This window comes from Phyllostomus discolor, chromosome 4, assembly GCF_004126475.2.
Source record: "Phyllostomus discolor isolate MPI-MPIP mPhyDis1 chromosome 4, mPhyDis1.pri.v3, whole genome shotgun sequence".
In the NCBI taxonomy this organism is placed as follows: domain Eukaryota; kingdom Metazoa; phylum Chordata; class Mammalia; order Chiroptera; family Phyllostomidae; genus Phyllostomus; species Phyllostomus discolor.
The window spans coordinates 196,326,746-196,339,539 of NC_040906.2; the positions used below are offsets into that span (position 1 = coordinate 196,326,746).

A 12,794-nucleotide genomic window follows, 5' to 3' on the forward strand; every position below is an offset into this window, starting at 1 on the left:
GAACTGTCGTTTCCGTGGTGTCAGTGATTCTCAGCCCTGGCTGCCATTAGAGTCACCTGAAAGTGTCTAAAACTCCAGATGCTCAGGCCACAGCCCAGACTAATAAAGTCAGAACCCCAAATGAGTCCAACATCCAGCCAAGGTTAAGAGTCAGGAACTAAAGTATTTCCCCAACCTGCCTATCATCAGGGGGCCCCGGAAGCCCACCCCACCTACATACACAGCATCCACCTTCCAAGGGAAGGGGCTGGGAGTCTGGACTTCCAACAGGCACCCCAGCTGCCCTTTCTCAGCAGGCAATTGTGAGAGCCGCTGTGTTGAATGATGGACCGAAAGTTGGAAGGGATACTGTTTAAAGTGTTCATACTTGATCCCTCTCTCAAGCATGGGAAACTTCGGGGATCCCATGAACGGGGGCGGGGGGGAGTGTGCGTTGACCATGAGAACGAAGGGGAACATGCATGTCAGCCCCTCCTCCTTCTGCAGGAACACCCCCAGCTCCTTTCTGGTTCAGGACTTCCTGACTGATGGAAACGGCTGGCAACATTTCCAAAAATGTTCACGATCCCACCATGCGGAATGCCAAGAAATGCACCGGAAACAGAAATTTTTCATTTACGAATGTTTGCGTGTTGTGAAATAGAATAATAAACTCGAGTTTGGTGTGCGCGACGGGAAGGGGACCAACAACTAAATCTCTTTATTTGTTCCCCTCCAGAAAGGATATATTGCATAGCTCCGTAAAGCCTGTGTTATTACTTTTAGCTCTCACGGGAAAGTTAGGCAGATCGGGTTTAATGGAAATAACATCCCGAGGAGCAACTATGCAGCGTGGCAGAGAGGAAGGAGGAGAGACGTTCATTAACTGCGCATACATCCAAGTTACACATCTCGGCTCAACCCTGGCCGGGCTTGGCGGCGGATATTTCCATTCCTCACTGTTCTGAAAGCAGCAGACGCTGCCAGAAGCAGTGGTCTCTCAGTTCCCACCAAACACTCGAACATTATCTCTGAAAAGTTAAGTCTTGCAGAAGAATCCCATTTCCTCTGGGGCCACATCCACTTGCCTAACCTGGGTAGTTCATTGTCAAAAGCTTTCTTCCTTCCAATTTCTTACACGGTTGGAGTCATAAATATGGTCAATATTTAGAAACTGTGTTTCATTCTAAGCTTGTTAAAAAAAAAAAAAAAACAAAGATAACAGAGATTGGTTTTAATATAGGTTTGGAACATTTGCATTTTCCTTCAGAACGGCTTTATAAAATTGCACTCACTTCTAAACCTTGCCAGATAAGGCATTTGGGAATAATAATGCTGGATCCGGTCTGAATTTTATGTTTGGAAAGTCTATCAGTTGCTCAGTGTAATGAGTGCTTGTTTTAACATGCGTTCACCATGACCGTTCCTCAGCATCTCCTTTCATTTTTGATGAAGTGCTTTAGCAGCAAGAGTCAATGTAGCCTAGCTTTTCGTGATAAGAAATAACACATTATGTCTAGATTTGTTTTTATTGGGGGAAAGTCCTTAGGATTAATATGAAGGTTTATTGTAGATGCTCGGAGTGGGGCGTCCGTGGAGGAGATAGCAGGGTGACAGAGCTGAACCGACTCCCGTGGTGGGTCAGCGCACACGATACCTTGCGTGAGACCTTGCGTGAGGGCCGTGGGCACCCCCAGCTGTGTGCCCTCCCCGTCGCCCAACTTCTCTAGGTTTTTGTTTCCGTATTTCATGTGCTTCGTTGAATCGTTTGTGTTCTATAGTGTGTGTTAGAGTAGAGAAACAGAGAGGTGATAGGAATCTTTTTTAACTAAAAAAAATATGGCTGCTGATGGCTTTTCCCCATTGGCAGCCCATTGCAATGCTCATGTCTCCCAGCTCTCACACTCTTTAGCTCTAGAGCACCCTGACTTGTTTACGTGAGGGTTTGACGCACAGTAGGACACGTGATGTAACACACAATCGTTGATCAGAGGAGGCCGGCTGTGTCAGCCTGCTAGGTCTGCTGTAACAAAGCGCCACAGAAGGGTGGCTTCAACGACAGAAATGTGTGGCCTCCCAGTTCCAGAGACTGGAAGTCCAAAACCAAGATATGGCAGAGTGGGTTCCTTCTGAGGGCTGCGAGGGAAGATCTGTCCCGGGCCTCTCTTCGCGGCCATCTCTGTGTTCACATGGTGTTGCCGTTTTTATAAGGACACGAGCCATATCGGTGTAGTGCCCGCCCTAATGGCCTCATTCTAATTTAGTTACCTCTACAGAGGTCTGTCTCCAAATAAGATCACATGCTGAGGTACTGGGGTGGTTGGGACTTCCATATGCGAATTTGAGAGGGGGACACAGTTCACCCCACAACACCAGTATTATGCGTGACTGCTTTTTAAATGTTCACATTTTATCAAAGCATAACTGAGAAATTTAAATAGGTTTGTGGGGGGAAACCCTTAATGATGGCGATGGTCTTTGTAACAGTGCTTCGCCAGTTTATCTGAGCTCTTTTCTGCAGGTGGGTGGGTGTCTCCCACAGTTTCAAAACAGAGCCTGCCACAGGTTAACTGCGGGCCTTGGCCTGATCTGCAGTCGTTACCCGATGTGCAGTGAACTTCTGGCGGTGCAGCCTTGACTCCAGTGCTCCCGAGGGTCAAACTCGAAAACAAAAGCTACATCCCATGGGGCAGATTTTCCCCTTTGATTGCTGGACAAGTAAGAGGATGGAGAGAGAGCCCATCATTGTACAGACAAGGAAACAGAGGCCCAGAAAAGAGCAATGAAGCGGCCGAGGCTAATCAGTAGCAGCCCTGGAACCAGGATGTGGACCCCCCAGCTCAGAGTTCCATGCTCCCTCCCCACACCCCACTCTAGTCCTCCTCACCAGTGTCCCCCACCTGACCCACCCATCAAACCTGCCCCCTGCTCACTGGCAACATCTGACTGTGCTTACCTATGAGCAGGATCAGGATGATGGAGTATGCCTCAGGCTTACCCAAGAAGCCTATCAAATCAAAAGGAAAAACTATGTATATGTGTACAATTTGTATAAAGCAGTAGGTTTCTTTACCCTTCAGGCCTGACGTTTTAGCTCAAACTTGCCTTATTAGTCATATGTATAAAAAATGTGCTTTAAGACAGGGAAAAGGTGTTGTCGAGATGTCCAGCTAACGGCGGTTCGTGATCACTCTTGAAAACAAAGAAAGGAAAGCCGCTTACCCTCTGATCTACCAGGTTCTGGTTAATGCGGTATAACTGGTACTTGAGGTTTGGGTGTCAGAAATCACCGACCTAATTCAGCCACTTGACAAATACAGAAACCGTGGCCCTGGGCGCTGGTGTGCCCAGAGCCACTCAGTTACAGTGATCTGAGGACAGGGAGGTCCCTCTTTGTCCTCTCCATACTCCGAGCGCCCCTTTATTGCTGCCGACGGCTGTTCGGCGGGTGAGTGAGCGCTGCAGGTGTAGCTGGCTTCCGCGTGCAGAGGAGAGGGGCAGCAGCCCTGGGGTTCTTCTCAGGGGGCGACTCGATGCTTCACCCTGTCGTGTAGTGCTGTCATGTCACCTTTACAATATTAATTTTAAAGAATTGGCTGTGTTTTCTAACTATGTAATTTAATGTGACTATTTGATGACTCTTTACTGAGTGAGGTTACTCATACCTAGATTTACCTGTGTGAGCTTTATGGGGAAACATCGGACACACTCACTTTTAATATTTTAACGTTCTATGTGAAAGTTTTCATCAATGGGAAAGTTTAACTTTAAAATCTTAGAATTGTTCCTTTAGACTTCTTACAAGTTGGTGATTTTTTTAACCTCTTTTCAGAGTTATTAAATAGGGTTCATCTATATTAAACCCCAGCTAGGTATTTGGGGCCTGAAACCCAGGCGGAGAAGCCAGCTGCACAGAGTGGTCTCAGCACAGAGGGTGCTCTGGGACGTAGGGTGTTCTTGCGCGGTGAATGCTAATTCTAGAGCATTAAACTTAAATTGATTTCTGGATGTTTCTCCATGGGAGCCTTGGAATAGTCTTCCCCTTCCTCTTCTTGAGCCAAGAAAACTCTGAACCAGAACAATTCGATTTCAATCTGTGGCAAAACTATATGCTGCAAACACGGCGCTAGGGTCGTTTGGGGAGGGGGGCAGGGGCCAGGGATGTCATGATCGCTTTCGTATGTTACTCCAAACATCTGAATTCCTATGTGAACGCTCCGAGATGCATTTCCAGGCTTCGTTTCTGAGGAGGATCTGCAAGCTGCGTTTTCAAGCCTGAGAACCTCGAGAGCAAAGCCTGCCTTTGTGTCTCGGTGATTGTGTTATATGGGAAGCATTTGGACGGAGCCCCGGGCAGGCCTCAGGAAGCAGTTACTTATCATCCTGAGGGCGATTTGTTTTAAAGTTGATAATCCCCGGGGCTACAAGAGTGTCCCACATCTGCCCTGAATTGAAAACAGATTCCCATTAAGAGCCTTACATCAGTGCCGTGGATTCATTCGATCTGAGTCAGAAAGGAAGTCGGAGGACATTCGAACATATGGCGTGATAGCAACACCGCAGCCCCTTCATGGAGGACCAAGACTGCAGGGTATGTAGGCTGTTCGTTTTCCACTCTTTAGACTGTTTTTCTGTGAGGAAATGTCTCTCTGCTCTGGAGGCAGGAATATTCGGGAGAGGGCCACTGGGGCTAACAGTGGGTACGAGTAACCGACGTCTCCGGGCTTCTCGGTGCTGCCAAGGAATTGGTCAGCGTGCCAAGAGGTTAGAAAGCCTCCGCTGCTCGGCAGTTTCTCGGCCAGGTTTGCCATTTCTGTGACTTATCATTTATATACGATATAGTCACATAATTATGCAGATATGTATATACAATTCCCCCCATACCCCCCTGCCAAGACTCTAAAACAGTTTTGTGAGCCAAGAAAAGTTTCTACTTGTTACAAAGCCAGAGCTTTTCCGCTCTCTGCTTATCTATGAAATTTTTTAAGAATATTTCCACACTTGCTAAAAATGAAGAATGTGACTATGTACTTCATCGTACAAGCCTCAGGGGACCGGGACCATCTGATGAACTGCTTAGCATTTAATATCTTACTGAAGTTTGCTTCTCAGCTTGCTGAACAACTTGGTTTCGTCTTCTCTGTATGCTATAGGGTGTGCGGTTCTCCTTCTTTTTCATTGAGAAGGACATTCGATTTGCTCATTAACGTGATCAGATGCAAGAGAAGGGGACAGCGGTTATGAGCCAGGGCGTGAGGTCCAGCAGCCTGAGGCACGGAGGCTGAGCCCACAGCCTGGCTCTCCGGGCCCTTCTGGCTCCTGGCTCGCTTCTGGACTAGGCTTTAAGGAGGGGAGACCTTTCAGGTTACTTCCAGAAGTCTGTTCTACTCACCGTCTGCCTCTCTGACACGCTAAGGAAACTTGATACCAAATAAATCCTTGTTGAATGAAAATAGAATTAGGAAACGGAATCCTAGAAGAAATGTCTGTTTGAACACACTGAGCTAGTGAGCCTCTGTTTGGGTACATTGCCACTCACCTTCCCGGTGAGGTTGACCCCCGGAGCGGGGAATAGAGGGTGATGGGTAATTGGGAGAAAAGCGCTGGAGTGCCAGGCGGAGCCACGGTGGATACAGTGTGTGGTTCCATGGTTAGGGTGTTAGTGAAGTAGGAAAATCTGAAACAGGAGTCTTGGGAGGCCACAAGCACACCCCAGCAGCGCGCTCGGGAGGCCCCCGAGGGAAGCTGGTGCGGGAGAAAGGGAGCGAGCGCAGCTGGCCGCTCTCCCTTCCACTTGGAGCAGCTGTGCTCATCAAAACTGTCCCGACACCACAAAGCCTGTTCTTGTTACATGTGCTTCCCCGGGCTGCAGAAACAATACGTTCGGGACAGCCCAGTTGGCAGGTAAGATTTTCAGTCCAAATGCCAAAATACTGTTCCCTCTTGACTGGTTGCCCGCAGTTCTTGAAAGAAGGAAGGTTTTGCAGATGCCAAAAATTGACTGCAAACTGTGTCATGGGACTATGCCCCCTTAATCCGGGCAAGACAGAGGCTTCCTTTTAGAAAAGGAAGCACATTTGGGTTTTTGTGCTGGGGGATGCAAAAGGAGGTATTGACCGACTCAGACAGAAAGGGGAATTCTCAGGCTTAGAAACGTTGCCTCTGTCCTATCTGAGGAGACTGGCGAATGAGCCTTGAAATCTATAGGAGGGTTCCAGCTCAGACCCGCTTCCTCTTTGGGAGCTATCTTGATTCCACTAAGCTTCGTAACCTCAGTCCCAGAGGTGTGGGCAGAAAATAAAAGTGGTGTTGCAGAGATTGTCAGGGTGAAACCTGTATCGTAAATTTAACTGCTATCACCTCAAATAAAATCCACCTCCAAAAACCTCTCTGTCGCATTCTGAGTAACACAATAAGCAAGTCTTCACTTAGGATTGTATCCTCTTTCCCTGCCCTGTATTTGAACATCAGACGTGTCACGAAGGGGCTAGGCCACCACGCCAATTCACAGCCTTGGCTCTCCGGAAGCCTTGTGAGCCATTGTTTGGAATTCCGAACACACTATCCCTCAGAAACAGGGTTAGGCCGCAGTTCAACTCCCGCATGCCAATTTACCCCCAGATACAGAGGATCTGTGACACGTTTCTGGAAATGGACAGAAAGAACTTGTACTGTTTTATTTAGTGGCATTCACTGGAGAATAAATTTTACAGTGAATTCTAATACTGCTTTTGAGAGCATTTTCCGTATCCTCAAGAATAAATGTTTGGCCTTGCATACCATTCCTTTCTTCTAGCCTAGGTGCTTTATCTCCTGCTTTTCTCTCAAAGGTTACTCTAGATGAGAGTCATAGAGAATTATTTGCTTGTACTCTTCTACTGGTGGTCTCTTTTGCCTGGAATGTCTTCTACCACTTCTGATTGCCAGCACGCTCTTCATCAGTTCAAACATTAACATAGTTAAAACTCTTCTGCCCTGGCTGGCGTAGCTCAGTGGATTGAGCGCGGGCTGCGAACCAAAGCATCGCAGGTTTGATTCCCAGTCAGGACACATGCCTGGGTTGCAGACCATGGCCCCCAGCAACCTCACATTGATGTTTCTCTCTCTCTTTCTCCCTCCCTTCCCTCTCTAAAAATAAATAAATAAAATCTAAAAAAAAATACTAAAAAAACCCCTCTTCTGTGATGGCTCAAACTCCCACCTGTTGCCTCCCTTGGCTACAAACCCCTCTAAGAAAATTTTGCACACAACTTCAGGTGGTTTATTCACTAACTTTCTAAAGTGCGAAGTACCCTATTTTAAATTTGTTTCCTGTCAGAAAATTTAGAAATTTTCCTTCCCACCTCTCCTGCACATCTCTAACACCTCATAAGCACCACTATATATTTTGTTCAATACATTATATTACAATTTTTATATTTACATGTTGTCCTCTTTCCCAGACTGAGAACTCCTTAGAGACAGGAATTTCCTCAGAACTTATTACAAAGCCTGAAACACAGTAAATAATCAAAGAGTGGACAGGTAGAGTATTAGATGGGTGATTGAATGGATGATTACATGATTGGACGGATAGAGAAAGGAGTGGAGGGATGATTGGAAGGATGCATGGTGGGGATGGATGGATGGATGGATGGATGGATGGAGTGATTACTGGAGAAAAAGTTAGTTTATTTACAGGAGGGAGAAGAGTTAAACAGAAATTCCTATGAAATTCTGAATGGGAGTTGTAAGGGCATAATATTGCTGGAGTTGGACCATCATTCTTTTGCTCCCACTGTTATGTGAGGGTAGGATTATGAGCAGCAGGAAGAGAATTGAGTTTGGAGTAAGAACATCTGGGTTCTCACTCTGTCTCCCTGTTCTCAGGTGAGGTGGTCATAGGGAAGTTATTTAGCTCTCTATCTCGCTTTTCTTCATCTGTAAGATGGGAGTTATACACATCTTTGAAGAGTTGTTGTAAGAATAAAATGATAATTCATCTTGCTCTGGCTGGTGTTGCTCAGTGGATTGAGTACAGGCCTGCGAACCAAAAGGTTGCCGGTTCAATTCCCAGTCGGGGCACATGCCTGGGTTGCGGGCCGGGTCCCCAGCTGGGGTCACGGGAGAGGCAACCACACATTGATTTTCCCTCTCTTTCTCCTTTTCCTCCTCTCTCTCTCTAAAAATAAATAAATAAAATCTTTTTAAAAAAAATTATAAGCCATCTAAAAGATCTAACCTAGTGCGTAGCCTGAACAAGGTGGAAGGTAAGTGGCAGTAAAATATGAATCTAAATCTGAAATGCCACACTTAGAACTTTGAGGCCAGAAGGAAGCCGGGCCCCTTCTGTGCAGCCTCGGACCCTCCCCCATTGCACCTCGCTCCCTTCCCTCTGACACAGCGTGTCGGTAGCTGGGCTGACCTTTTAGCAGCCCCTTCCGGTCTTGCGTGATGAAAAATAAAGTAAACTCGGAAGGGTGCAAGAAAAGAAGAGTGTTCCAGAGCTGTGTGAATAAACATAGTGAACACATTTCCCAAAGTAGAATTCAGTAAGCTGTGTTGGAAGAAGAAGGAATTTTGGACATGCAAAAAAAGGGGATGTGGGGAGGATGAGAAAGCTGGTGTTGGCCGAGGGAAAGGAAGAGAAAAGAACTCGCATTGTTGGGAAATCGCACTTCCAGGATTGCGAAAGGCGCAACTATTAATTTACACATACATGTATTCTCAAGTGCGTTCCTGTGCATTTGCAATCCAAAAAGTGCCGGGCATAAAATGTCAGGTGCTTCATATAAGTAATTATGACAGTAATACATGCCTAACCAACACTTAATACACCCCTTACCGGGTGTTGGGCACTGTTCTAAGCTTTTCCCACGTATTAACTCATGTTATCCTCGCAAGAACCCTGTAAAGGAGACACATAAAATCTTCATTTTACTGACAGGCAAAGAAGGCACACAACTCGTCATGTAACTGGGGTGTGTGGGAGCCAGTGTTTGAACCCCGGCAGCCTGGCCCCAGAGTCTGCACACATCACACAGGAACCTCCCTGCTGTTGACGTGGATATCCCCACGGCACCGTAAATGTCACTTTGGCAGACATCCCTGTGAATATGCTTTTCCCAATACAGTTGTAACAACTGAAAAGTTAGAATGGTGGGATTTCATGGCATGGAGGGACATTTGGCTCATTTACACCCACAGCAGCCAGCTGCCTGTGCTGAGAGTGTCCAGGGAAAGTCGGCCTCAGTGTCACTAGCCAGAGTTTCTGGGGACAGACACAGGGTGGGGGCCAGAGAGCTGAGCCATCCAGACAGCATTGCAGCAGCATGAGGACATCATCCACTGTTCCAGATAGAGTCCACGGAATTCTGAAACAGTCCTTTCTTAAAGTTTACTGACATTATTATGTGTACACTCCAATCGTTTTCCAAGTATGAAAACAGAGACAGTTGTACTTTGTTTTTTTAAGAGAATCATCAATTGTTTACCTTTTTTAGAAAAGCAAAACATATACAGTGTTTGAGCACTCCGCTGATGTGTCCTAGATGGGCCGGGACAGACCCATGTGCTCTAACATAACTCATCACTCTGGCGCCCTTCCCTGAACTATGCCTCTCCCTGGAATTCCTCTGAGCGATTTGATTGCATCTTCTCTAAATAGTTGACATATTTAACAAGTTGCACAAATTCTGACGCAAGGATGTGTTAGGCAGCCAGAAAGAATATAAATTCTCATATGTTCTACCTGTTTGAATTGCTACAAACATTTCTATAATTAATACATTTACCATGCAAGGGCTACAACACTCTGGCTGTTTTAGTCATTCCTATTTTAAGCCATTCCCATGCTCCGCTCATGTTTAAGGGCATGGCTTTTGAATGAACAAGTAGGTAGGCTTGTTGGAGAAGTTGCCAGGAGTTTTGCCTGCCTCCAGTCCATCCACTCAATGACCCACCTGAGTTCATAACTTGGACTCTGGAGAACAGGAGAAATAGCATTTGATACCAAGAATCAGAAAAATTAGGAGCCGGTAGGCGCCCTGGTCTCCTTCCCCTTGGGTGGCAGTGGAGGGAGAGGAAGGAAAAGAAGGAGAAAGGGTGGTAATTGGATTGCCTAGGTCTTTGTTTCTCTTTTTTCCCTCTCATTACACACTGGCTGGAGAACATCTTACCCAAAAACCCGTCTGTGTAAAATTCAATCCCCTTTGGAGCATTTTTGCATCTGTTCAGGTGCCCTGGAAATAAACATGAAATTAAATTAAATTTTAATTTCATTTAAACTCTGGATAAAAGGCTTTACATAAACTGACTAAAAAGAGCTTAACTATCCAAAAGTAGGTCAAAGAGAAAAAGGCCTTTTCAAGTAACCAAAACAATCCCATCATTAGGAAAAAAAAATCCTGCAAGTTCAACAAATACCTACTAGAAATACAAAATTGAGTTAGCTGTACCCTTAAAGGAAGTTATGTTTTTTAAATCATTAAACTGTTCAAAAATGCCAAGAAAATATAGGTCACTAAAATGAAGTCCAGATTCTCAAACAGAGGTTGAATTTAAGCAAGCCCTTCACTAGGAAAATGAATGTTTTTTAAAACCAGTTGCAGGCCAGCCAGCTCCCTGGCAGTGCTGTTGTGAAGACGAGATTCAATGAATACGAACCTCCCCATCCAAGAGCGCACAGTGGGCACTCACTAGTACTTTGTCTCATGAATGCTAAGTAATCCGCGCTACCTTGGCCAAGGCAACTCAGCTGTGTCCTCTGGCCCTGGCTGGGCCTTGTCATGGCTCGCTTCACACGCTGCAGATTAACAACCCTTCCTGGAAAGAACAAACCCCTAGAAAATAAAAAAAGTCCCGAATTTCTGAGATTTGTTTCCTAACCTTTTCCAGAAAGGTAGTATTAGAGTTATGACCGGGTCGCTCTAAGAATTCAATAAGACCATATTCAATCATTGATTTTTTTAAAGAAATATTGATTGTGTATTTTCAGTGTGATGAGCACTGTTCTTGTGCTGAGGAGACGGGGGTGGACAAGGCAGGGGAGGGCTCTGCCTCGCGGAACTTACGCTCTCCCACAAGGCGCTCGGTGTGCGAGCTCTGCAGTCCCCTAGCACTGAAAGCCTCCCTCGGGGTGGACAGCCAAGGCCCTCGGCATCAAATTGACACCCACTTGAACCCCGGCTCCACATCTTGTCAGCTGACTTGCTTGGGAAAAGTGTCTGAGCCACAGTCCCTGTCTGTAAAATGGGTATAATAATCCCTATCTCGCAGGGATTCAGTGAAGATTAAATGAGCCATATTGAGCGTTAAGCACAGTACCTGACACATAGTAGGTCCTCAATAAATGGTATCCTTTTATGACTTCAGTGAAGAAATAGATCAAAAAAGCATAGAAGAAGAAGGTCTTGGAACAAAGATTGATCAGCAGTTGCTTTCTTGAGCATATTTCACAAAAGGGATACCTTTTCACCTGTTTTGGGGATAGCTTAGTGGACAGTAGAGTGTTGATAGTGAGCAAAACACAGAAGTGTGACACCTTGTTATACATAGCACATTGAACACCTGCTCTTTGTCCCTATGCCCTCCTCAAACCCCAGTAAAATGGAAAGAAGGGAAAATAAAACTACAAGAACAGTAATGATGGGGGCAGGGGATGTGTGAGTAGGTACGTGGACAACAGAAATGAGAAATGCCAATGAAAGTTGGGAAGGTTGCACATTGATTGAGGGACACAGTAGCCACTGAATATTAGTCTACAATAGGGAAAAGTAAAAATTAGTTACGTGGGGTGTGGGGTGTGGAGAATACCCGTAAGAACAAGCACATTGGTGTCGCTCACCCTAGGAAGGTTCTAGGAGAGGAGGCAGGGCACCTACCTTCCACCAAGGCGGTGGGAGGGCCTGGCTGAACACAGGAAGGTGGTTTGAAAGTCTGTGTGGGGAGTAATCAGAACTCCATGTTCCCCCTTCTCTGCACCCCCAGGCCTGTCCGGGCAGCCAAGAAGTAGAGCTAGCTCCTTCCCCGCCATAGAGAAGCCTGGAGAAGCTGAACCAGAAATGCTCTGGTCTTGTCAGGAGCTGAGGAAGGGGGCTGGGGGCTCCCCTGAAATCAGGGGGACTATGCGAAAATCTCCATACTAAAAGAAAAGACGTCTCAGTTACCTTCCCAACCTCAGCTCCCAGAATCCTGGCAGTAAGGGTTTCACACAGCCTCTCCCCACCCTGACCACCACCACCGGTGGTGGCGGAGAGGTGGCAGGGTTCCTCTGAGTTTAAAAAGGCCTGTCCGACAGTGAAATCTACAGATACTGACATCGGAGCATCCCCTACAAGAGGCTGAGCCCTCTGCCAGGTCAGTCACAGTGTGGTCTGCCCAGAGCAGGGCTTACATTCTGATTCCTGGTGCCTCTGTCTCAAATAAGGACGAAGGATCGTCAGACGGTAGGAGAAAGCTATAGACGTGAAAGGCGTACCTCCACAGATGAGTGGGGAAGAGAAAGTCAGAGGTAGCAGGGACAGCGTGGGGAACAGAATAGCATCCGAAATATGCAATGAGTGTTCTCTGTGAGACAAGGGAAACAGATCCAAAAACACCCCCGAAAAAGGAATATCCTGATAATAAAAAAAAAAAATTCTATAGAAGGCTTAGAAAATAAAGTTAAGGAAATCTGTGAGAACCAGATAGGAAATCCGTCAAAACCAGGACAGAGTTGGTTTTTCTGTGGAAATTAGATGACCAGTTCAATAGATCAAATATGCAAGTGATAAAAGTTCTAGAAAGAAAGAACTACAAAAAACAAAATGAAGAAATCAAGGAAATAATACAAAAAT

General features: G+C 46.1%; 1 protein-coding gene across 2 annotated transcripts in view; it reads left to right on the plus strand.

Annotated features, from left to right (window-relative positions):
- Positions 1-12,794, plus strand: part of SASH1 (SAM and SH3 domain containing 1) — a 299,031-nt gene that overhangs the window by 65,469 nt on the left and 220,768 nt on the right. The window contains exon 1 of one of the 2 annotated variants that reach the window (XM_036024863.1): positions 4,549-4,570. The exons of the other annotated variant lie outside the window; for it this stretch is intronic. Coding sequence (XP_035880756.1) covers positions 4,550-4,570 — 21 coding nt within the window. The 5' untranslated portion in view covers position 4,549. Of the gene's footprint in view, positions 1-4,548; positions 4,571-12,794 lie in introns of those variants that run through there. 2 annotated transcript variants of the gene reach the window in all.